Below are 23,749 nucleotides of genomic sequence, written 5' to 3'. Positions count from 1 at the left end.
ATCTTGATGTTCAATTTCTGTTTGTTCTAGCTGTGTTTTGTTCCTCTGTTTCTAGGGAGTCTTGTAGGGAGCGGGTGGAGACGAAATCAGTATATTTTAAGAATTCCATTTTATCCTCTCAGCTGACTTTTTATTTGTGACCTTTTTTTGCTTTTTTAGAGGTGGTGCTAGAAATTACTTGTTTTTTCAAACTTATGACAGTCTATGTTAAAAAAATATTCCATTTCTCCAGGAATTATTTAAGAATTCTACAAAAGCATTCTACTTGGGGTTTTTCTGAGCTTCTCAGATCTGTTCTTTGTTGTCTTTAATTAACTTTGGAAAGTTCTTGCCCTTTATCTCTTCATTCTTTTGCCCTGTTTTTCTCTTCTCTTACCTGGACTCCAATTAAATATATGCTGTACCATTTTATGTTGTCCTGTAGGTCTTGGGTGCCCTGTTCAATTTTATTTTTCATGCTTTGTCTCTTTGTGTTTTAATTCGGATAATTTCTAATGACTTGTTTCTAAGTTCACTGATTCTATCTTCTGTCCAGTCTTCTAATAAACCTACGATTTCATGCCATAGCATGCTAGAAATTCATTTTTAGCATTTCCATTTGGTTCTATTTTGTAGTTTTGGGTAGTGTCAGTAAAAATGGTGGAGTAAGGACCTCTGAAAATTCTCCATTCTGTAAAAGCTATGAAAATGCTCAGTCTTTTTTCCCCGAACTAACCAAAGGCTTACAGCAATCTAGGATCATTCGTTCAAGAAAAATGGTGAATCTCAGTAAGAATAGTGATTTTTGTGGCATTTTAAATAGTCTTATCCCCAGTCTCCTTTCCCCAGCTAAGCAGTAACTTTGAAAACCAACAGCCACAATCATAGTAAAAACCAGCAGCCTGACAACCACTGGACAGGGCAGAGAAGGGTTAGAATTCTTTAAAGTCCCAAACCTAGAGAGTTGTCATTATTTTTCCTGTCCAGTGGTTCCTGGAAGAACCCACTTGCAAGGCTGTTGTTACTTGACTAGACTCAGATGTTGTCCAGTGGAAACAACCAGAGGCAACTATTGAGCACATGACTGCTTGAGGAGGGGGATAACAGTTTGGGCAAACGATAGGATAAATCAAAAGCTTAAAAAAAAGAAAAAACACTCACAGGTAAGATCATACTCAATGGTAAAAAACTGAGAGCTTTTCCCCTAAGATGAGGAACAAGACAAAGATGTCCACTGTCACCACTTTTGTTTAACATAGGAAGTGCTAGCTGCTGCAGCAGTTAGACAAGAAAAATAAATAAAAAGCATCCAACTTAGTAAAGAAGTTAAAATTTTCACTATTTACAGATGACATGATATAGAAAACCCTAAAGCCTCATCCAAAAAACTTCTAGAACTGATAAGTAAATTCAGTAAGGTAACAGGATACAAAATACATACAGAAACCTGCTGCATTTCTATAACCTTATAATGAACAGAAGAAAGAGAAATTAAGAAAACAGTCCCATTTATAGTTGTGCCAAAAATAATAAAATACCTAGAAATAAACTTAACCAAAGAAGAAAAAAATCTGTACTCCAAAAACTATAAAACACTGATGAAAGAAATTGAAGATGACATGAACAATTATAAAGATATTCCATGCTCATGGATTGGGAGAACAAATATTGTTAAAATGTCCATACTGCCCACAGCAATCTACACATTTAATGCAATCCCTATCAAAATAACAACATCATAAAAAAAAAAAGCTAGATAACAAGATGTTCATAGAAGACTTTGAAAAGCTCCAGCATATTCCTGGAAATCTAGAAGGCTGGATGAATGTGTAAGGCTGTGCACAAGGAGATCCCAAAGAGTTTTTCACACCTAGATACATCATAACCAAACTGTTGAACACCAAAGTCAAAAAGAGAATTCTTGAAAGTAACAGGATAGAAGCAATTCATCACATGCAGGGGATCCTCAATAATATTAATAGTTTATTTCTTATCATAAATAATGGAGGCCAGAGAGTCCTCATCGATCCCTGTGAAAATTCTCCCTCTTTTCACACATGGGGTCTACCCTTCTCTGTTAGATTCTTTAACATATTGATCATAGTTCTTTCAAAGTCCCTCTGTGTCACTGGTAACATCTGGACCATTGTCACGTCTGATTCCATCAAGTATTTCTCTTTATTGTAGGTCATTATTTTCGTGTGTCTATGTGTTTATATTTTTGATGGAATATTTGCTCAACCTTTTGTGTAAACAAACAGTATACACTGCAGTATAGATGTCCCGTGAAGGGTTTTCTTTAGTTCTATAAGATTGTTAGTGTGGGGGCTTGGTGTCTTATAATGGCATATAGTTAGATTTTCTTTTTCTTTCTTTTATCCGAAGTGAGAATCATTTTCTCTTAAAAAGATGAGATTAATCAATTCACATTTTGTTTTCATTGTCTATTCTCAATTGAGAAATTATAACCTTTGGTGGTTTAAAACAATAAAGATTTACTCTCTCAAAGAGTGTAAGTCAGAGATCTGGACACAGCTTACCCAGGTGCCTCTGTCTCAGGGCTGCAGTCTCATCTGAGGGTTCAGGGTGGCTCTGCTTCCATGCTCTCTGATGCTTCTGTGCTCCCTCATGCATCTGTTGGCAGGATTTAGTTCTTCTGGCTGTTGGCTGGAGGTCTCCTTTAGTTCTTTACTGTGTGGGCATCTCCATAGGGCAGCCCACACCATGGAAGCTTGCTTCTTTAAAGTGAGCAAGGGAAAGAGGATGAGAAAGACAAAAATCACTATTTCTTTGCAATTGGAAAGTGACATTCTATCACTTTTTGCCAGATTCTGTTCATTAGAAGTTTGTCACGAGGGGCCACCAAGGTAGCTCAGTTGGTTAAGCCTCAGGCTCTTGGTATGGGCTCAGGTCAAGATCTTAGGGTGGTAAGATGGAGCCCTTTGTCAGCTTGTTAGCTTGCACTGGGCATGGAGCCTGTTTAAGATTCTCTATCTCCCTCTGCCCCTCCCCCACAAGAAGTTTGTCACTAGGTGTAGCCCATACTTAAGGGGAGGGCATCACACAAAGACATGAGTATCAGGACATGGGATCATTGGGGACCATTTCAGAAGCTGTCTACCACATATTTGTTGTGCCAACTGACGTTTAATTTTATTTGGGATTTTCTGTTTATAAATTTTTTTTAATAAATTTTTTTATAATTTTTTTTTTCTGTTTATATCTTCTCCTCCTCCCCTCCACCCCAGCTTTCTCCTTATTGCTACATCTTGCTCCCTTCCCCACCTCATTTTACCTGACCTTCCCCTACCCTCCCTTGCCTTCTGCTCTAACGTCTGTCTTCCTCCTTCCTCTCGTCTCCCTCCTTCATCTTCCTCCTCCACCTCCTCTTCTCTGCCATCCCTTTTGGCTCTTCTGAAATAGTTATTAGACATTGGTTGGAGTCTGTCAGTTTGTCTTTCAAGTTTTTCAGCTCCTCTTTTGTACATTTTATCTTTATCTTCTGTTGCAACATTCTGGATCACATTTCTGTGCTACTTTTTAATTTCCTAATTTCCACCTTACTGCCCTCCATTTAGGGTTTGTCTTATCCATTTTATTTTTTATTTTGAAGAAATTTAAATTCATAGTATTTACCTGCTTGGGGGTTTTCCTGTTCGCGTTTCGTAATTTTTTCTTTTTAAATCAGAAATTCATTTATTTTTTGAGTACCCTAAACATGTATTGTTAAAATCCCTTATTGGGGTGCCTGGGTGGCTCGGTCAGTTAAGCATCTGCCTTAGGCTCAGGTCATGATCTTGGAGTCGCAGGATGGAGCCCCACATCAGGCTCCCTGCTCAGTGGGGAGTCTGTTGCTCCCTGTTCCTCTTGGCTCTGCACCCCCATGCTCCCTCTCTCTCTCAAATAAATAAAAACCAAAAAAAAAAAAAAAAAAAGTAAAATCCTCTATCAGTTGGAAATTTGAACACTGGCTGAATATTTGATATGTTAAGGAATTAATTTGGTGGGGTATACAGTGGTACTGTGGTTTGATTTAGGAAAATACAAGCCCTTATCTTTTAGAGAAATATATTGAAGTATGTGCTGGTGAAATGATCTGCTGTAAGAAATTTGGGGGTAGGGAATATAGGTGAAACGAGATTTCCTTTAGTCTATAAATTTTGAAGCTTAGCGATGGCTATCTGGAGTTTTATTAAATTATTCTGTCTTGTGTTTTATTTTTGCATAATAAAAAGTTTTTAAAAATCCTTTGTCATGATGTCCCATAAAATTAATTTCATCTGGAGTGAATTCGTATTCCATTTGCTGATTTTATTGCTGATTTATTTCTAAGCATCACATTTCTTCACATATTTGGGATTTGGTTTGCAGGTACATTTTGAGTAGGAAGTTTGATTTTTGTCTTGTTTTACTTTGCTTTGTTTTCTCTGTCATTTTTGTTTCTCCCTGCCTAATATTTTTCTGGTGGTCTATACCTGCCACCCACATTCAGGGACACGTGTGACCGTGGCCTTCTGAGGCCCCTCCCTGTGGTGGTACTAGTGCTGCAGAACTGGGACCTGAGCAGGGGACTTGATTCATTTGTAGCCTGGGGCTGAGTGGACTGAAGCTGCAGCCCATGGACTGAACCTCAGCCCTACACGGGAGTCTTCCGGAATTTTTTTGGTCAGCTTCTCATTCCGGGGGAGCCCTGGGTTCCAGGTGGCAAGACTGGCTCCAGTCCTTCTGCTCTATGGGGCAGGCTTTGTTCTGGCTGTCTCCACTGACTCCAGACTCAGAGCCCAGCAGGGCTGTGGCTTCAGCCTCACCTACTGCTTTGCATTCCTGTTCTGCTGGACGTTTTAATCTTGTTTTTGAACCTGGCCATGTCTTTTTGGTCTCCGGTTCTTCTGTTTTATCTCTTCTTACTATGTGTTTAGAACAGGGAAGATGCATCAAAGTGTGAACTCACTGTGCTCTCTTGACTAGAGGAAGTCCTTGACTAAATCACTGAAGATTCCTTTCAATTCCCCATTCAAAGACTGTAATCCACCAAGTAGATCTTCACAACGGTGATATTTTGCCTTTGTATCGGAGACAGCAAACTTTACTCAGTGTTTTTTTTCCCCAGAAGCCTGGCTTGGAAATCTCCTTAGAGAAAATAACAACCCACTACCCCACAAGTTATTCTGCCTGTGGCTTCCCCAACACATATCCCTTTCTAAAATTATCTTATTTTTCTGCACACACATTTGTCTCTCCCACTGGGATCTTCTGATCTCCATGAGAACAGAAACTCTTTCTCTTTTCCCTTTTGTATCCGCAACCCCTTTGCGATAGTGTCTGTCACATGGTAGGCGCCCAATAATGTTCTGATAAATTACTGAATCAGTCAGTGAAGCCTGCCAGCGTCTCCTTAATTCCACGGCCATGCTGCGGGGTGCCTGCTGTGTGGCCTCACATGTTGGATGATGGCAGCTATGCAGAGTGACCAGGGTGTCTGAGGCCCGCCTTCATTCACCCCAGCAGCATTGTGGAGGCCCTGCTCCTGGCCAGGCACTGACAGCCAGGCATTGGTAACACATTCATTGCCACAGCCCCTTTTCCCCTCCTGTCATCGGGTTTCATTATAAATCTCAGAGATGAACGGGGTCAGTGGGTGTTGCCTGTTGGTGGATTGGGCAGAGCCAGTGAAGCTGCCACCTTGCCGGCTCGCTGTGATGGAGGCGAAGGCTTTGGGGATATTCCCAGGCAGGCCAGGCTCTTCTCATGGGAGCTTCCTTCACAGGGGGTGAGACAGACTCCTAGCCCTCTAAACAGTTAATCACGTCCTTGCTTGCTATCAGCTTAGTGGTGTTGCTGATTGGCATGGCTGTAAAAGGAGAACCCCATATCCTCAGTGTTTCTTCCTGTGTATGAACTGTTTCTCTGTGACCTGAGGAAGCCTCCATGGTTGGGCAGCTTTGCCTGGAGCCTTAGCTCTGCATCCCGTTTCTGACACAGACTCCCATGCTGGCTCAGGCCCAGGAACCATGAGCTGAGCATTCCTGGAGCCGCTGCCCAGAGGAAGCAGCCTGATGTGTCCGCGGGAGGGAGGGTGGCCTCCTCATCTACTGTCCCACTGACCTCAAGTGAATGGCAGCAGAAGAGCCTTATGGCAGTTTTGCTTTCAGTTGTCATCTTTCCGGGTGGCTGGGACTGTTGGCCAGAAGATGGCAAGTCCAGAGTCCCGGGAGATGCTCTTGCACTGGCTGCTTCATTGTGTCAGACCGTTTCTCTTCTGATTGTACCAGGGACGGTAAGGTTGGGGCCCCAGATGGCTGTGCAGAGCCAGCACGGATTAGCCATGCTCCCATTCCTGGGACACTGCCTAGGCAATCCTGTGAGAAATCCCCAGCATTCAGTGTCACTGTTTGTATTTAGCTCTTCTGAAGTGTTGGCATTCCACAACCATTCCAGAAGCCTTCTTGGCATTTTTAGATCTTGTACAGCAGCTTCAGGAGCCAAGTTTCTGCTCTGTTCTCCTTTCTGCAGGTAAGGGGACAGACCCAAGAAAAGGATAACACATTGCTCAAGCCAGTGAATGGTGGGACCAGTAGTAGAGCGTGACTCTCAGATTGTCAGCCGGCACCCAAGCCCTGCCGGCCGGGTCTTCCTGAGCACAGCCAAGTCCGCTAAACCCAAGCCTTTCCTCAGGGAAAGGAGTTGCTGCCACCCTGTGCTTGGCTCTTCATTACTGGCCCCCTGCTGGGCTTTAGAAAATTTTTACATCAGGGGAGCAGCATGGTCAATGAAATGGGCTTTCAAAAACATTGATTCTTGTCCTACTCAGTCTTTTTGAACAGCTCAAACCCACATACCAACACCATGGTGTGGTCTGAAGGAATCAGCTCAGGACTTGGAGTCTCGGCAGCTTACATCCATGGTTGGCCTCCATCATGGACTAGCTCTGTGCTCTTGGGGTCATGATAATTACATGAAACAGGAGCCTGAAATGGGGCTGGAGCTTACTGGGCCCTTCCATGGGGTGGACAGTGATCAGAGGGCATTACTTCTCTGCATGAGCACTGAGCCAGCCCTCTGGGCTTCTCAGATCCTGCGTGGGGTCAGGCCTTGGGGCTGTATCCTGCAGAGGTCCTGAGAGGCTCCAGGGCCATGGGTGTCCCAGGCAGCAGGACACTGCTAGGATGCAGGATCCCTTACTGGAGGCCTGCTGTGACCCCACCCATTTCTGTAGGAGTTTCCATACAGTCCTGTGGGTCAGGCACTTTTGCTTTAAGCTTGTATATGGTACCCATGTAAGCTGGAACTCACTCACCCAACTAGTTAAGGGTGGGCAGGTTCAACCACAAGTGTGCTAGCTCCAGGTTGCTTGCCCTGGTTAGCCAAGCCCCTCAGCCTAACTGTAACCTTCGGGAGGCGGTTTGTCCTCAGCCATGTGCACCAGCCATTCTGTTTGTTCCCTGTTGGGTGGGCTGTTCTCTCCAGCTGTAGGGTTCTGGGGTTCTGACACTGCTCACCTTTCGGATATCTGACCCCTGAAGCAGAGATTTTACCTGTCCAGAAGAAGGGCAGTCTGGTATCCCCGTCTCTGGGACCTCATGCGTGAGTCTGTGGCATGGTCTGGTGCCAGGGTGAGAACTCTGTGGCCAGGGGACAGCTCTGGCCCTTCTAGGCTGTGTGGCCTGGAGGCAGTGCAGTTCTGTGGTCAGGCCCTGCACCTGCTGGGGCTCAAACCCTAGTTCCTCCCTCATACCTGTGATCTGAGATAGTCACTTAGCCTCTCCATTTCTTCGCCTATGGGGGCATCATAATACTCCTGCCTACCTTTCCAGGGTGTTTTGAGGGTCAAGTGAGAAATTCTGTGGGAAGCCCTTGGACCAGTACTTGGCACACGGTCAGCACTCCATAAATGTGAGTGCTGGCCTTCTGTGAAATGACTCCAGCAGCTACCCACCTCGAAGCCCTCTGGTGGAAACTTAGCACTTCAGGGTACGTAAGTGGTCTAGCATAGCATAGGTTTTCAACTCATGATTCTGCTTCTCACAAGGCCAGTGCCTCTGTGAACAGAACCCCCTTGGTTTCTCCCCAGAGCTCACACTCAGCCCAGCTGCTGCCTCTAACGTGGGCTTTGTTCTCTTCAAACTAGGCCAGGGAGCTGGAGAGCCGGGAGGCAGAGCTGAGCCGCCGTGACACCTTCTGTAAGGAGCAGCTGGGGCGCATTGAGAGGAAGGTAAGGCTCCTGTCAGCCGCCTTTGGGAGCCAGGTCCTGAAATCCCCTGACCAGAGTCCACTGCCGCCGTTTGGGAGAGAGGAGCCTGCACTCCAGGTTCCCCTGGTCGCCCCAGCAGCCAGTCCCCTGCTGTGGACCTGCCCTCCTGTGCCTGGCAAACAACACACCCCCACCCTTTCTACAAGTTGTCTTCACAGAGATAATTGGTTTTTAATTGGCCCGCTTTTTGTGAATGCGGCTGGCTGTGCTATAGTTCCCTTTTAGAAAAAAAAAATCACTTTCACCACAGGGCGGTGCTGAGACCTAGCCTACCTTTCTGACTTTAGTTAAGCTGCATTGGATAAAAATAATAATAACGTGAAGTCTTGCTGTACAAATATATTAAAGTTGTATTATTGATTTTCTCCTGGGAGTCGGGGAGATCAAAGTGCACCATGGCTACACACTCCCTACTTTTCTAGGATAAGCCTTTGAAATGAATGAGATTGAAAGACATAGCATCATTCCCTTTTTTTTTTCTTTTTTTTTTAACGCCTACAACGACTCTTGAAAATTCATTTGGTAACTTGCTTACTTTGGGGGGGGGCTTAATTTGTTGATCATGACAGATTTTTTTCAAAGAAACGGCTTAAAACATGGAAGGAGATGGTTGGGAGGTTTTAAAAAAATTGTTCTTCCTCCTGCCTGTGACTGCATGCCAGGCAACCTGAGCCATCAGCTTATTGCAGGCAAATCTTTATGAATCGTTTGTCACGCTTTGGAGCTTTGAAATTGACAGTTTGCCTGAGGGGCTTGATTTCCGTAGGGGTTTTCTCCTATGGCATGGCACAGGGGAGGCTGATGGAAACGTGGATTTCTGGATTTCCAGGCCTTGAGGACAGGAGGGATGCTCCTTCTCGCTCCCGGGACACTCTGGTCCACCTCCTGTAGGGTGTTTAGGCGACACCAGAATTGTCTTGTGAATACCCAGCACCGCCCACTGGTGAAGCATTGTCCTGAAGGTCAGCAGGGTACCCCAAGCCACTTACAGAGGTGGTCCTTAACAAGGAGAGGTTTCTTGGAACAGCCTCCTGCCTAGGTTTGACTGTAGCTGTAATGACAAGGATTGTGATTTGAGATCCTGGAAAAGGGTAAAAACATTCCACAAGCCATAGCTCTAATTATCACAGTTGCCCATATGTTCATGAGCGCAGATTTTTTTTTGTGTTGTTATGTGTGCAGTTCTGCGGTCTCCTGCTGCGCTCCTCTTGCTTTTCCCTCTCTTGGTTTGACTCCTGGAAGCATGTGTGCATATGTCTGCTTGGAGTGAAGGGTAGAAGCCTTACAGTGCTTTTTTTGATTTTTGGGGTGTTTTTTTTGTTGTTGTTGTTGTTTTGTCTCAAGTCTGTTTTCCCCTTGTCACTCTCCTTTCTCATCCCCACTGTGGCTCTCCTCCTTCTGCCCAGTTCTCTGCTGAAAGAAGGAGATTCTCCTGGATGAGTCCTTCCTTCTCATCTGTTCTTCCCCTTCATCCTACAGGGAAGCCTCAACTCCTTCCATACACAGATGTGGGCTTTTTCTAAAATGAGGTTTTCTACATGATCGTGAAGTTATTGAATGCTTCCAGAAGGAGGTGCAAAAACATGATCACCTGCCTGACTCTTACATACTAGGATTTTGCTGGATAACATACAGAAGGAAAGCACCTCCAACATCCCGGGAACTCGAGATTGGTGAGGGAGATGGAGTGAGGGGGGTGGAGGGGAAGGGGCAGCACTGAAGAAGGGGGAGCAAAGAGGCACCGTCCTAAGCCTTAATCGTACCAGTCTTGAGAAAGGTTTTCCATCTTCTCCGTGGATAATTTTATTCCCGTAATGGTTGGGAAGATGAAGAACATGGCATCCGACAGTCTTTTTTATTAGCTGTTGCTTTTATATAATTCTGCTTTCATTTGTTGAATACTCTCAGACCTTGACATTTTCAGCTTCTGTACACACAGCTTAAGGGCCTTCCAATCAGAAGCCTCCTTTCTTTTCTTTTTTTTCCTATTTCCTCTTAAGTTTAGAAATTGATGGTGGAAACCTGTTCTAGGGGAAACTTGGAACAGCTGCTGAATCATCGTCGACCATCCAAAATAGTTGAGAGTGTGGTTAGGGGCCAGGAAAGGTTGGGATGGGGGTCACAGAGGCCTGGGCTCATGGGGGCACCATGCTGTGTCCACTTGCTTCTCAGCTGGAACCCTGCTGCCCTTCTGCCTGGAGGACACTGTTTTCGAGTGCTGGTCCACTGTGATTGGCAGGTAGGGAAGTCCTGTGCAGAATCCAGACTCATTTTTAAGGGGGAGGAGACATCTTGACCCCTTTGTACTACAGTATTTATTCCCTAGATGATTATTTCTGAGTGTGGAAATCATATTTTGTAGGGCTCCTATGCTTTATAATCTTCCTGAGTAATTGTTCCTCACGCCCACACTGCAAGATCTAAGTGAGGAGTGTTTTTCCTTTCATCACAGAGAGCAGTGAGCTGCTGGGGGTGCTGGGGCCTGGTGAGGGTCTTATGGCACCTGGGAGCAAACCCCAGACATGGTGTTGACACGCAAGCTGTGGGCCGGGAGAAGCACCTGCTCACCCTGGCCCAGGGCCCACATGCGGCCCTGCACCCCTGCCCTCTGTGGCCACACTGTGCCTCCTCATGTCTCGTTTCTTTGTCTGTAAAATGGAGATGCGGGTGCCTAAGGCACCTGCATGTTAGAGGAGGTAATGTCTGAAAGGTTTTGGCATGGGCCAGTGCCTAGCAAGAGCTGGCTCCTCTCTCTAGTGTGCAGTGGTTACTGGCAATTGTCTTTCAAGTCCTAACACTTCAGGTTTGGATTAATGGGTGAATGTGTGCACACATGCACGGATGTATGCGTGCTGAGATAGATTTTATCATCAGTGGGTGGCTGCTCTCTGGGATGCAGAAGCCTCCTCTCTGGGCTTCACTGGGCTTTTCTCATGTGTTTCTCACATACCTGATAGTCTTAGAAGACAGGGCCATTTTCCATTTCTGTATGTTGGGTGTAGGGTCCAGGAGGTGAAACTGTGTACCACCTTGACTGTCAGAGGCATGGCTGCTGAACCTCTTGCCAACTTAACTGGCCTCCCAGAGCCTTTGCTCAGCTGCTCTCTGTGGTTTCCTATAGGAAACTGAAGAACTGGGAGTGGACTTCACCCTTACTCCCCTTGGATTCTGCTATCTTGGGGCTACGGGTGACTTGTGCCCCATCAGAACCAGCAGCGTCTACCATCTTCTGGTAGAAAGAAGCCCAGGTGCCAGGTGGCTCTGAACCTGACAGTCATTGAGCTGGCCAAGAGTGTGTCTTCTGCCCTCAACCACAGAGCCAAGTCGGGGAGATGGTGGAGAACGAGCCGGCGATAGAGTCCTAGTTCAGCCTCAATAATTTTCCAGCCTTCTGACTCTGGGCAAGTAATGGGAGTTCTAAAGCCTCAGCTTTCTTATCTTTGGAACGGGAATTTGAAGACTAACATGCCAGTTGTTTGGAGGATGAGTGGTCATTTGTGTACGAGTGTCTGATGTAGAAGTATTCAGTTCTTTCATGTCATTTCTATCCTTTTTCCCCTTCTTTAATAAATGCATAGCCATTCACTAATTCCATATTCATTTAATTCCACTCAGTGCCTAGAGATAGCTCCAACAGTTGTGGTTCCTGCATCAGGGAATTCACGGCACAGTTTGGTAGGGGAGGGAGAGGTGAGGAATAGGACCCCAGGTGGGAGGATGCCTGAGTGCCAGCTTCCCGTGACCAAACATGCCAGCCCTATAAAAATGGTCTCACCTTTTCCAAACTCAGCAACTGCAAAGTGGGGAGGGCATTTTGGGGGTCTAGCGTTACCGACTGGAGGCAGGGAGAAAGGAAGAACTTGAGAAGTATGTGGGTTCTTCCTGGATCTTAGGCTCTTTACCCCAGAGTGTAAATCTCTGTTTCTGCTCCCATTGGGTGCACATGTCATCCCAACATTGATATGTGAACAGTCAGCCCCTTTCCCATTTTTTCCTCTTTGCTTCTACTCTGGCTTTCTTTATTTAAGGAACAACCGTCATGTGATCCTGCCAAGCCTGCAGCTTTCTCAGTGACAGCACTAAACAGCCCCCTGCCTGGTGTCCCTGGGAGTGTCAGTCAGAGTCTGTTCAGGAAAACAGGAGCTGCTCTAGGGTGCAGAGGAAGAGGAGTTAAATACGGAGGCTCCTGCTTTACAAGAGAAGGTGGCCCGCTGGTCGGGACCATGTGCACAGGGCCCGGCCTCACACATGTCAAGGAAATGCAGTCACAGCCATAAGGTGACACCATTACATGCTCAGTAGAATGGTTAGCACGGGGAGATGGACACCACCAGGTGGTAGCAAGGCCGTGGTTAACCCAAGCCCTCACACACTGCTGGCAGGGGGCTACATTGGAGAAGCCACCTTAAAAAACTGTTCACCATTGTCTGTTAAAGCTGAACACAGGCATACCATACCCTATGACATGGCTGTTCTGTGCCCAACAGAAATGTGTCCGTTTGTTCCCCGAAAACCCAAACAAAAACAATGGGGCGTTCATTGCAGGATCATTCACAGTCGCCGCTAGGATGTCAACAGGGAAATAGGTAAATCATGGCATCGTCACAGTGGAGGCCTGGACAGGCATGACAATGAGCAAGCTGTGGCCACAGGCAGCGATGTTGGTGACTGTCCCCAACGGAACGTTAAGCAGGAAGGCCAGAAAAGAATACCTGTACATTGGAGAGACATATCACATGCAGTTCAAACACAGTGGAACTAATCTGTGGTGGTAGAGAGTGGAGTAGTGGTTACCTTTGGGGGGAGTAATGAAGAAAATATGTAGCGGTAGGGTAAATATGTGGGGTAGGGTCAAGTTCCCTTTCTTGATGTGGGTGTGAGTTCCACAGGTGGATTCAGGGGTGAGAATTCATCAAGCTGTGCTGGGAGGTTTTGTGCTTTTCTACTTAATGCAAAGTTGAATGCAGCTGAGGAAGGCAGGCCTGCCTTTAGGCACTCGCCTTATCACCTGCTGCCCCCTCTCCGCACTTCCCTAGGCCCTGTGCCCCTTGTGTGTTCTAGCACTTGCTACACTACCATGTGGTTGTTGGCATCTGTGACTGTTTCCCCTTCCAGGCTGTGAAGGCCTGGGAGCTCAAAGTCCTTGCTGGTCTGATTCATCAGGGGTGATTCATCACTAAGGGCTGGGGATGAAGTGTCTGCCATAGAATAGGCACCCAGTAGATGTTAGCAGGAATAAAGAAAGGAAAGTGTGTATGCACAAGCAGGAAACAGTGACGCAGTGGAGGTTCCGGGAGAGGGAGAAGACTTCGTGGTGGAAGCTGTGTTTGGAGAATGAGCAGGATGGAGGCAGGACGTGAAGAAGGTGGGGCTTCTGGACAGAGACCCCAGCCCAGGTGCTCCCATGTGACTGTTGGCAGTGGGTGGGGAAGCTATAAAAATAGATTAGAGTCACATCTTGAAGGACCCAGATGGCTGGCTAACAACTGTAGCCCTCCTTTAGGATAATGTTGGGAGTTCTTGAAGAGAGCTGTCAGCTGGAGAAAGAGTTGCGCTTGAATGTCCGGAAGAATAATGGTGCCATTAGGAGAAAGAGAAAAATTCAGGTGAGCCATGGCACTTGGGGAAGGTCGTGAGTTTAATTTCAGACCTGCACATATGAGGTGGAGATGGCCAGCAGGTGATTGAGAGTGTCAGACATGGAGTTCCGCGTCCCACAAGATGACAGCCACCGCGATGTTATGAGCATCTGCTATGTGCCAGGCTCTTTTACATAAATTATCGCTAATCCTTGCAGCAACCCTGCAAGGTAGATTATATTACACATTTTACAAATGAAGAAACTGGGAATCAGGTTAAATGAGCTGCCAGAAACCATGCAGCTGATGGATGAAGTCAGAGCCCCTAAGTCTCTGCCCTTCCCACCATGCCACGCTGCCTCCTGAATCAGTTTGGGAAGAAAGATTTGAGAGAATGTGGTCAGCAGTGCCAAATGCTGCGGGCCAGGGTAGGGCTAGAGGAGAGGCCTCTTGATTGTGCTTTGAAGGACATGGGAGTTGCGTTGAGAGAGCCTTTCCAGTATTGACGTGGAGACTGAAGCTGGATGTGGGGTTAGGGCTGCAGTAAGTGTGGAAAGTTGAGGAAGCAGGTATAGACCACTCTCTCAAGAAGTTTCCTCAAAGAGAGAACACTGGGGGCGACTGGGTGGCTCAGTCGTTAACTGTCTGCCTTCGGCTCAGGTCATGATCCGAGCGTCCTGGGATCGAGTCCCACATTGGGCTCCCTGCTCTGTGGGAAGCCTGCTTCTCCCTCTCCCACTCCCCCTGCTTGTATTCCCTCTCTTGCTCTGTCTCTCTCTGTCAAATAAATAAAGTCTTTAAAAAAGAGAGAGAGAGAGAGAGAGAACATTGGTGGTTGAAGAGGGAATGATTTGATCATATTTATGGGAGGAGGAGAATTCATAATGTGTCCCTGAGGGGTCCAGTGGAAGGTAGGTCCCCAAGGGGGTGAGAGGGCATGCAATGGTAAGGGCTGCTTTCACTGGGGAGAGTCAGCTCTGGAGGTGGAGTGACTTCCAGCCATACGGTGAGTGGGTGGTATGTCTTGTTGGAAGAAATGCTGACCGCTGAGTGCTCTGAGTGGCCAGCAGGCATTTCTCCTGAGTGTGGGGAGGCTTGCTTTGTGTCAGCTCAGTGTTGGTACCAGAGGCAGGCAGGGGCTCACCACTTAGGATGCAAGACTGTGGCATGGCAAGTGGTCCCAGAGTGACATGCCTGCAGGGAGAGGCGCCAGAGCAGTGGGAATTTAGAAGAGGGAACAGATAACAGTGACCTAAAAGCAGTGCCGCAAGAAATTCGCCCAAGTGGGGAAGGAGCCCACTCCTGATCACTGTGAAGAACAGTTCTACACCCAACAGCTCCGAGCCCAGGAGACTTTTGAAGATTATTGAGTCCAGAAGTTCTTCTGCAGGTGGCTAAAGAAGGACACCTGTACACCTGTTACCCAGCTAGTACCACTTTTCCCTAAGGGTATCAGCATAAAAATGGCCATTTTGTGTGTTCTCAACAGTGTACTAGAAGTGGTAAGTGAAAGAACATACTGCTTGGAGATTTAGGACAGCCTTTCTTAGTGAGAATGCAGTTTTTATACCTGTGCTGGTGGGACCCGGGTCTTTTGAAGGGAAACAAAGAAATTGAGAACCATTGATCCAATCCAATTATTTTCACAGATAAGAAAAGGCCCTAAGGCAGCTAAATGGTTTGAGAATCGCTTGGTGTAGCTGCAAGCACTGGGTTTTTAATCTGGAGGGACCCGGGTTTGAATTACAACTTCACCACCCACTGGCTTTATAGGCAAGATCAAGTCACTTAAGCCCTGGAGCCTTGGGAGTCTTCATCTTTACAATGGGGACAGTAGTAATTACATTTTCACCATAATAAAGGACGTGACATAGGACCTCGTCCGTTGTAATACAACCGTGGTATAAATGGTACCTGCCATTACTGTTACCAGCCAGATCTAATGAGATAACTGCTGTTGCTCCCATTGTCCCCAGAGGTCATATAGCTAATTAATAATATACCAGGACTCTGGTCCCTTGCAGCTGTGTCTGTGAGTCTTAGTTTTTCCACCATAGAGAGTCAGGGTTAATCACAGGCTCTAGGGCTGGATGCCGTTCAATCTTGGGTTCTGCCACCACCACTGGCTCCTCCACCAGCTCCGCTCCCACTGCCTCCTGGTCCCACATTCCCCGTATCTACTCTGCACATTCCTTCTCGTCTGTTTGCTAACGGTGTGTTTCTGTACCTCATAGTCTCATCTTTATGGAAATGCTCTCTTTATCTCACACTAACCTGTGAGGTGAGGAGGGAGCAGAGACTACCACCTCTGCTGGGTATGTGGAGTGACTGTGGCTTTCCTGGGAGAGATGTCTGCGCCAGGGACCCCGCGGACAGGCTGCACTACTCCTCTCTGCTGCCTGTGGTGCCTGAGTTGTGTCGCTTAGGTGTGGGTGGGGAGGAGTGTTCATGGTAGATGGAACCGAGGATCCTCAGAGAGGTTAAGGGATGGCACAGGGTTTCACAGCCCTTCAACTCCGGGTCCAAGATTTAGGTCTTCCTGAATCCATGTCTATAAAACAGCAACAGGAGTTCTCATCTTGCAGGGTGGTTTGGGGAGTTAAAGGCACTGATAGCATATTGCTATAAAACTGTCTATCTCTGAGGCTGGCTTTCTCGGTGCTCCATAGCTAACATTTGCTGACCATTTCTTCTGCGCAAAGCACTGGCCAGACACCTCACCTGAAATGCCTCCTTTGGCCTGCACAGTGACCCAGTGAGCTGAGCGATAAAATGACAGCTGATCTTGTGTGAATCCTTGCTGTCAAAGGGCCAGCTGTGTCCCAAACGCATCACATGTTTTCATTTATCACATCTGCAAGGCAGTCCCATAGGGTAGGAACGCTGCCATCCCCTTTGTATAGGTAAAGAAACAGGCTTTGAAATGGGCAGCAGTGGTCACGTGACTGATTTGGGATCACAGCCCTCAGTTTGCTGTAGGTGGGCCCAGGCAGCCTAAATGCAGGGGTCAGTTGTTCATCAGTCAGCCACCCAGGGCAGCTGCTCAGAGTACTCTGAAAGTGTATTAAAACAGGGCACCTGAGTGGCTCAGTTGGTTAAGCATTTGCCTTCAGCTCAGGTCACGATCCCAGGGTCTTGGGGTCGAGTCCTGCATCAGGCTCCTTGCTCAGCAGGGAGTCTCCTTTTTCCCTCTATCCCATCCCTCTGTTCATACACTCTCTTTCTCTCATGTTCTCTCCCCCTCAAATAAATTTTAAAAATCTTAAAAAGAAACTGTATTAAAATGATCTACGATGGGGGTGCCTCGGTGGCTCAGTTGGTTAAGCTTCCAGCTCTTGGTTTGGGCTCAGGTCATGATTTCAGAGTTGTGACATCGAGCCCCATGTGGACTTCCATTCTCAGCAGGAAGTCTGCTTGGGATTCCAGCATTTTACCTCTCCCTCTGAACCTTCCCTCTGCTCAGGTTCACACATACACTCTCTCTGTGTCTCTTTCTCAAATAAATAGATAAAATCTTTAAAAAATAAATCTGTATTTATATTAATATATATAAATATATGTATTTATATAAATATATATAAATTAATATATATAAATCTGAATTTATATTAAGCAGAACAGTAGAATAGTATAATTAACCTCTCTGTGCCTGTCCCCCAAACTTAACAATTTTGCCACATTTGCTCATGTTTATTTCTTTTTCCTCTTTTGTTCTTTGCTTTGAAGCAACTCCCTGTGACCATGACATTTCCCACTACATACTTCAGGATGTGTCTCTGAAAAATACAGACATTCTGTTACATAACTACAATATTGTTTTCTTGCCTCGGAGAATTAACATTGATTTCCCTGATTTCCTCAAAAATACCTTTTCCCCGTGTTTTTGTCTGTGCTTGTTTGTTGCGGCTATAAGCCAGGATTCGCTGGAGTTGCAATGTTAAAATTGGTTCTTAGGCTTTCAAATCTTTTGTCACTCAGAACAGACCCTACCCCCTTTTTTTATGCCAGCAACTTGTTGCAAAAACTCCTCAGGTTTATATTCTCATCTTTCTTCTTCAGGGTGTGGAACCTGGTCCAGAGAAGGAAAGAGCCAGCTGCATACCTCATTGGGAGGCGAAATGATCAGGGGTGGGGGGCAGAGGAGAGAACCTCGGTGGTTAAGTCACTGTTCACAGCTGCGGATTTATGTCGCTCCCTCCATGACTGTTGCTAGGGTCCTTTTAAGCTCGGGCTCAATCTCTGTCTCCTCTTGAAGTGGTTTCTGCACCATTTCTGGTAGTAGTGGCATTAACATGCAGCACTTCCTGCACCGTGGTTATTGTCTATTGGTTTTCCCGAGGCGCATTTAGTCTCCTAAATAGGTCCTTACAGCTTGAAGAGCCAGAAGTGCCTGTCCATCATGTATTCGGGTTACCACCTATCCCTGCTAGAAAAGACCCAGTTAAACAAATAATTCTAATTAAATAGGCACTCTGCAGCCTCTCTCTTTCCTTTCCTTCTAGGCTCTTCCCTTCCTCGTTTTGATCAGCTTGATTGGATCAGGTGAATGCCTTTGGCCTTTCCTTCAGCCCTTGGCTGTGAAGATGGTGGGATGCTGCAAACAGAGTCCAAGGTTACCCTTTGATCTCTCCCTCTTGGTGCTCTGCGCATCCCACTGTCCTGGTGACCAAGTCCTGTCCCGGTTACTGAGCTCATAGCTCCTGTTCTTTGTCCTCCTGCCACAATGGTGGCCCCTTGCTCCTCTCTCTCTTGAACTGAAGCCATCATCTCCCCAGTGATATCCTTTTTACCAGATTCTCCACCTATGATCTGCTATCTCCTTATTGCAGGAAGACCATTTCTAAAGCCTATCAACACCTCACTGATGCATTCAGAAGAAAGCTGGGATTCCTGAGCCGGGCTGCAGGGCTTTGTGGTCTGGGTCTTGGCTGCATGTCCACCTGGCATGCTCGGGCCACATGGCCTCTTTCCTGACATTAGGATCACCCTAGAGGCCTTCTTTGACCACTTCCTGCTGCTCCTTCTGTGCAGGGCTGCCACCTAACTCACTGTTTTGTCCCCAGAGCAGACTCAGTGCCTGAGAGACAGAGATGTCTGACATGGTGGCTCAGCAATCAGGACAGATGACAGCCCACAGCAGTCAGCAGCACTTTGGGCTTAGGTGCATGGCAGTAAGTGGAGGTGGTTCTTGGAGTATAACCGCATGGCGTGGGGTGCTGGCAGTGGAACCAGACCTCTCTGTTATAAAAACCCTGCTTTGGTGTTTGGCATCGAGGGAATTACCCAGTTGTACCCACTGAGCTTATACTTACTTCTTAAGTAGCAGGTGTTCACAGTAGAAAAACCAAAAATTTCATATAAGCCCAAAGAATAAAATCAAATTTGCCAAATCAGACCCCCTTGCTTAGAGAGGTAATATTGTTAGCACCTTGGTAGACACTGCCAAAACCTGTTTCTGTTATGGTAATATTGGCTATGTTATAATACTGTTGACCCTTGAATAGCATGGGTTTAAACTGTATTGGCCCCTTAATACACAGATTTTCTCCTGTACAGTATGGTAAATGTATTTTCTTTATGATTTTCTCAACAACATTTTTTTAAAATTTACTTTATTGTGAACGTATAATGCATATAACATACAACGTATGTGTTCATCAACTGTGTTATCGGTATGGCTTCTGGTTAATAATAGGCTACTAGTAGTTAAGTTTTTGGGTAGTGGAAAATTACACATGGATTTTCAACTCTGGAGGAGGAAGGGGTCATCACTACCTAAACTCCGCATAGTTCAGGGGTCACCTGTATTTGCAAAAATGGGAACATAACCATGATGCTCTTTGGTAACCATTTTGAAACAGTCTATTCTGAACCATTTTTCCACATCAAACCTATTTCTACACTTAATTATTTGTGTACTACTCCTTGTTATGAACGTGCCATAATCTATTCTTCTATCACTGCATTGTTACATTGCTTTAGGCTTTTCCTATTAGGAAAAAAAAAAGGGGGGGCTTATCCTTATAAGCTACCTTTTCTCAGGAAAAATGTTTAGAATTACAGTTGCTGAGCCCAAAGGATAGGCTTGGCGGCTACACCTTGCCCGACTGCTGTGCAGCAGGGGTAGTAACAATGCACACTTCTTTCTGCAGTACATAATGGCACCAGCCTCCTTTCCTTCAGCAACATGGGCTCTTTTCCTTTTTCTTTTTAAAATTAATTACCAGTGTAATGCGTGTTTGCAAGAAGTTCAAGCTCCATGAAAGCATGCAAAGTGTGGCCCCAGTTCTCCAGCAGGAACACTGGTAAATGTGCTTCCAGCCATCCCCTGCAACTGTCAGCCTTATTTCTGTGATGAACACAGACATAGTTTGTTTTTTACAGCTGGGGTCAGAGTTTATTCTTTACTAACTTGCTTCTTGAATCTAAAAGTACTTCTCCGACAACTTTGCACATCACTTCCCTTTGTCCATCAGATCTACCTGTCCCTTTAATGACTGCATAGCGGGAATTGGCATTATGTATTTCACCATCTTCCTGTTAACGGACATTTAGGGTTCTTCAGTCTTTCACAATGAATTTTAATGGAGACATCCAATTTCTCTTCAGAATTTTGGCTTGAGAGTCCCCTCCCCATACCTATACCATCACAGCCTTTTATCAGCCTCAAATTTTTGCATTTCTTCAATTAATATGGCAGAGCAGCTCCTCATAACTTTGTTGGCCTCTTTTTTTCTCCTTTTGACAACTGCCTCTGCAAATATGATTTTTTTTCCTATTAGGAAAGCTCTTAAAGCTCTCTCTCCCTTCCCCCATTTTCATTGGTTTTTAAGTTTGTTAATTTGATGGGCAAAAATTGGTCTTTGAATTTGTACTTTTTTATTACTAATTAAGTGATCATGTTCATTGCTTTATGCAGGCCTGTTTATGCACTATAATCACTGTTGATTCTCCTGCCTGGAGGGACTCTTCCCTGGCGCAGGATGTTTTCCTGCTGTCTCCTCAGCTGCTGATTAGTCGGGCCCTGACTGGACACCACAGGTTGGAAAGCATGGGATTGGGGCTCACCCCTGGTGACTGCTTACCTCAGCTCTTGCTAACTGTGCAACCTTAGGCAAATGGGTTAACTTGAGTGAGCCTGAGTTCCTCATTCTTCAGGGACTAATAAGCACAGCCTCGTTGGATTGTTGCTAAGGTCTGAATGAGATGACACGTGAAAATGCCCGTCACAGCATGTGTGGGTATTAGCCGTGCCCCTCCTCCTCGGACAGTCGTGCTGTTAATGGACAGCTGTGGTTGTGCCTCACTGTGGGGTCCGCTCAGGGGTCCTGCCTGTAACTACCACCCACTGGTTCTGTTCACACCTTCCAGAGTAACAGCTGTCACAGAGCCAGACAGAACGAGCCTGTGTGGTGTGCCAAAGAGGAGACAACTAGCCTTCTTCCTGTCCCTCCCCAGTGAAACCATCACCCCAGTTCTCAGGCTTTCCTCCCAGTGGGGCAATCTAACTGTTCTCCTTTTGGTAGGTTTTAACTTGTCCCTGTCCCTGCTGGCCCTAGAACTGAAGCCAGCATGCAAAGGCGAAAGGGGTGGGGGGTGGGATAGGGCTGTGCTGTCACCCCCACAGACCCTCCCGAGGGGACATTTCCTGGCAGCACTGCCTGGGCTGTGTTTGGCTGTCTCGTTTGGACTCAGCTCCTTTGGGCTTTGTGTGCATTGCTGGGCTGTGTGTGCACTGCCTTGTTCTGCATGCACATGGCTGCTGGATTTGGACCCTAACCCTGTTAATTTCCATCTCATTGGAGTAGACAGCGCTGTACTTAGCATTTGAGATGTGTTTAGATCCTGTTACCCATCCAACATATTAGGTCTCCCTCTGAACTTCATGTCATCAGCAGATTTGATCAGTATGCTGCCACTCCTTTCTTCAAGTCATGGATAATGATGCTGAGTCAGAAGGAAGATGCCACACTCTATAGTCAACCATCTGTCCTCACTCTCCAGACTTTGCAGAATAGGAGTGCTACTCCAGGTCCCTTCTGCTGTTTGGTCCTCCCACAGGTGCATCATAGGGCAGAAACTCACTGAGCAGAGTCCATTCTGGGCAGTGTCCCCATCCCTGTAGGCAGTGTCTTCATCACTCTGTGCAGTGTCCCCATCTCTGTAGGCAGTATCCCCATCACTTTTGGTGATGTACTTATCACTCTGTACAGTGTCCCCATCCCTATAGGCCATGCCTCCATCACTCTGAAGTGTCTCCATCCCTCTAGGCAGTGTCACCACCACCCTAGGTGGTGTCCCCATTGCTCTGGAAAGTGACCCCATCACTCTGGATGGTGTACTTATCACTCTGGGCAGTGCCCCCATACTCTGGACCATATGTCCCTACACTCAAGTCAATGACCCCATCACTGTGGGCAGTGTCGCCACCACTCTGGGCAATGTCTCCGTCCCTCTGGGCAATGTCTCCATCCCTCTGAGAAGTGTCCCCATCACTCTGGGCCATATATCCCTGTGGTCTAGTCAGTGACCCCATCACTCTGGGCAGTGTCCTCACAGTGGGTGGTATCTCCCTCATGCCTGGGCTATGTCTCCATCACTCTGGGCAGTGAGTATCTCTATCACTGTAGGCAGTGTCCCCATCACTCTGGACAGTGTTCCTATCACTCTGGGCCATGTGTCCCTACAGTCTAGACAGTGACCCCATCACCCTGGGTGGTGTCCCCATCACTGTGGTCACTGGGCAGTGAGTATCTCTATCAGTGTGGGCAGTGTCCCCATCACTCTAGGCAGTGACCCCATCACCCTGGGTGATATCCCCATTGCTCTAGGTGGTGTCCCCACATTCTGGACAGTATCTCCATCACTGTAAGTGTGTCCCAACACTCTGGGCAGTGTCCCCATCACTCTGGGTAATGAGTATTTCCATCATTGTAGGCAGCGTCCCCATCACTCTGGGTGGTGTCCCCATTGCTCTAGCTGGTATCCCCACACTCTGGGCAGTATCTCCATCACTGTAGGCAGTGTTCCCATCACTCTGGGGGGGGGGGATTTCTCCATTATTCTAGGCAGTAGAATGACTTTATGACAAGAGCATGGAAGTGTGTCTGGATACCTTGTTTCCCACCAACCTAGGCTTCCTTCGGGGGTGGGGGGGGGGGGCGGGCGTGACTTCCATTTCTGAGTACTTAGACCATAGAATTCTCTCAGGGATCTGTGTCTAGCTCACCAGTCTGTAGTTTGCAAAATCCACCTTTTCTCCCCTTTGCTAAATTGGACATTGTCTCATCTTGGGCATCTTCTCATTTTCTCTGAGTCCTTGAGATTGCCAGCAACGAGCATGTCTCTTCTGTAAGTTAATTCAGAGCTGAGATGTGATTCATCTGGATCAGGAGATTTGAATTCATTTAGTGTGACTAGATGTTCTCTCACAATCTCGTCTCCGTCTCGCGTTTCAATTCCCTCATATCAGTGTTTGATTCAACCTTTTCAGTCTGAAGATTGTTCTCCTTGATAGAAAATGGGAGTTTATAGTTCTTTCTCTCCGTCATCTGTTAACTGAACACCTTTCACCCCAATATGGGCCTATCCCTTCTTGTTCCTATCGTTCCTGATCCAATTTTAAAAGCCCTTTTTTTGTCCTTAGCATTTTCCCAATGGCTTAGCTTGCCTGGGCCTCAGCTTTTCTGACCCTGTTCTTATAGGCTGAGCCATTCCTTAGTGTTCCCAGTGGGTCCTGTGTCCTCCCTTCCCTGAGAGATGTGTTGACCCCATAGACCAGGGGCTCCCAGGGCTCCTGCATGTGGCAGAAACCCCCTCTGAACTCTTTCTCCCTGCTCTCCCTCCCCAGGAAATCTGACTTGCCTCTCCAGGGACTCGCGAGCAGGGGCATGTCATGATTTTTAGGTGCATTAGGCCTCAGGACAACTCTCTATCCCCC

General features: G+C 46.7%; 1 protein-coding gene across 9 annotated transcripts in view; it reads left to right on the top strand.

The window, feature by feature from the left end:
- CHCHD6 (coiled-coil-helix-coiled-coil-helix domain containing 6) overlaps positions 1-23,749 on the top strand; it is a 239,866-nt gene that overhangs the window by 121,173 nt on the left and 94,944 nt on the right. For 5 of the 9 annotated variants that reach the window (XM_032339604.1, XM_032339428.1, XM_032339341.1 and 2 more), the window contains exon 5: positions 8,108-8,191. The exons of 3 other annotated variants lie outside the window; for them this stretch is intronic. In XM_032339604.1, the coding sequence (XP_032195495.1) occupies positions 8,108-8,191 (84 nt within the window). Of the gene's footprint in view, positions 1-8,107; positions 8,192-11,351; positions 11,994-23,749 lie in introns of those variants that run through there. One more of the 9 variants, XM_032339762.1, reaches the window with a different exon arrangement.

The sequence above is a fragment of the Mustela erminea genome, chromosome 1, assembly GCF_009829155.1.
Source record: "Mustela erminea isolate mMusErm1 chromosome 1, mMusErm1.Pri, whole genome shotgun sequence".
Classification (NCBI taxonomy): Eukaryota; Metazoa; Chordata; class Mammalia; order Carnivora; family Mustelidae; genus Mustela; species Mustela erminea.
Note: the sequence above shows the minus strand (reverse complement) of the source record. Positions and strands in the feature narration are given on the sequence as shown.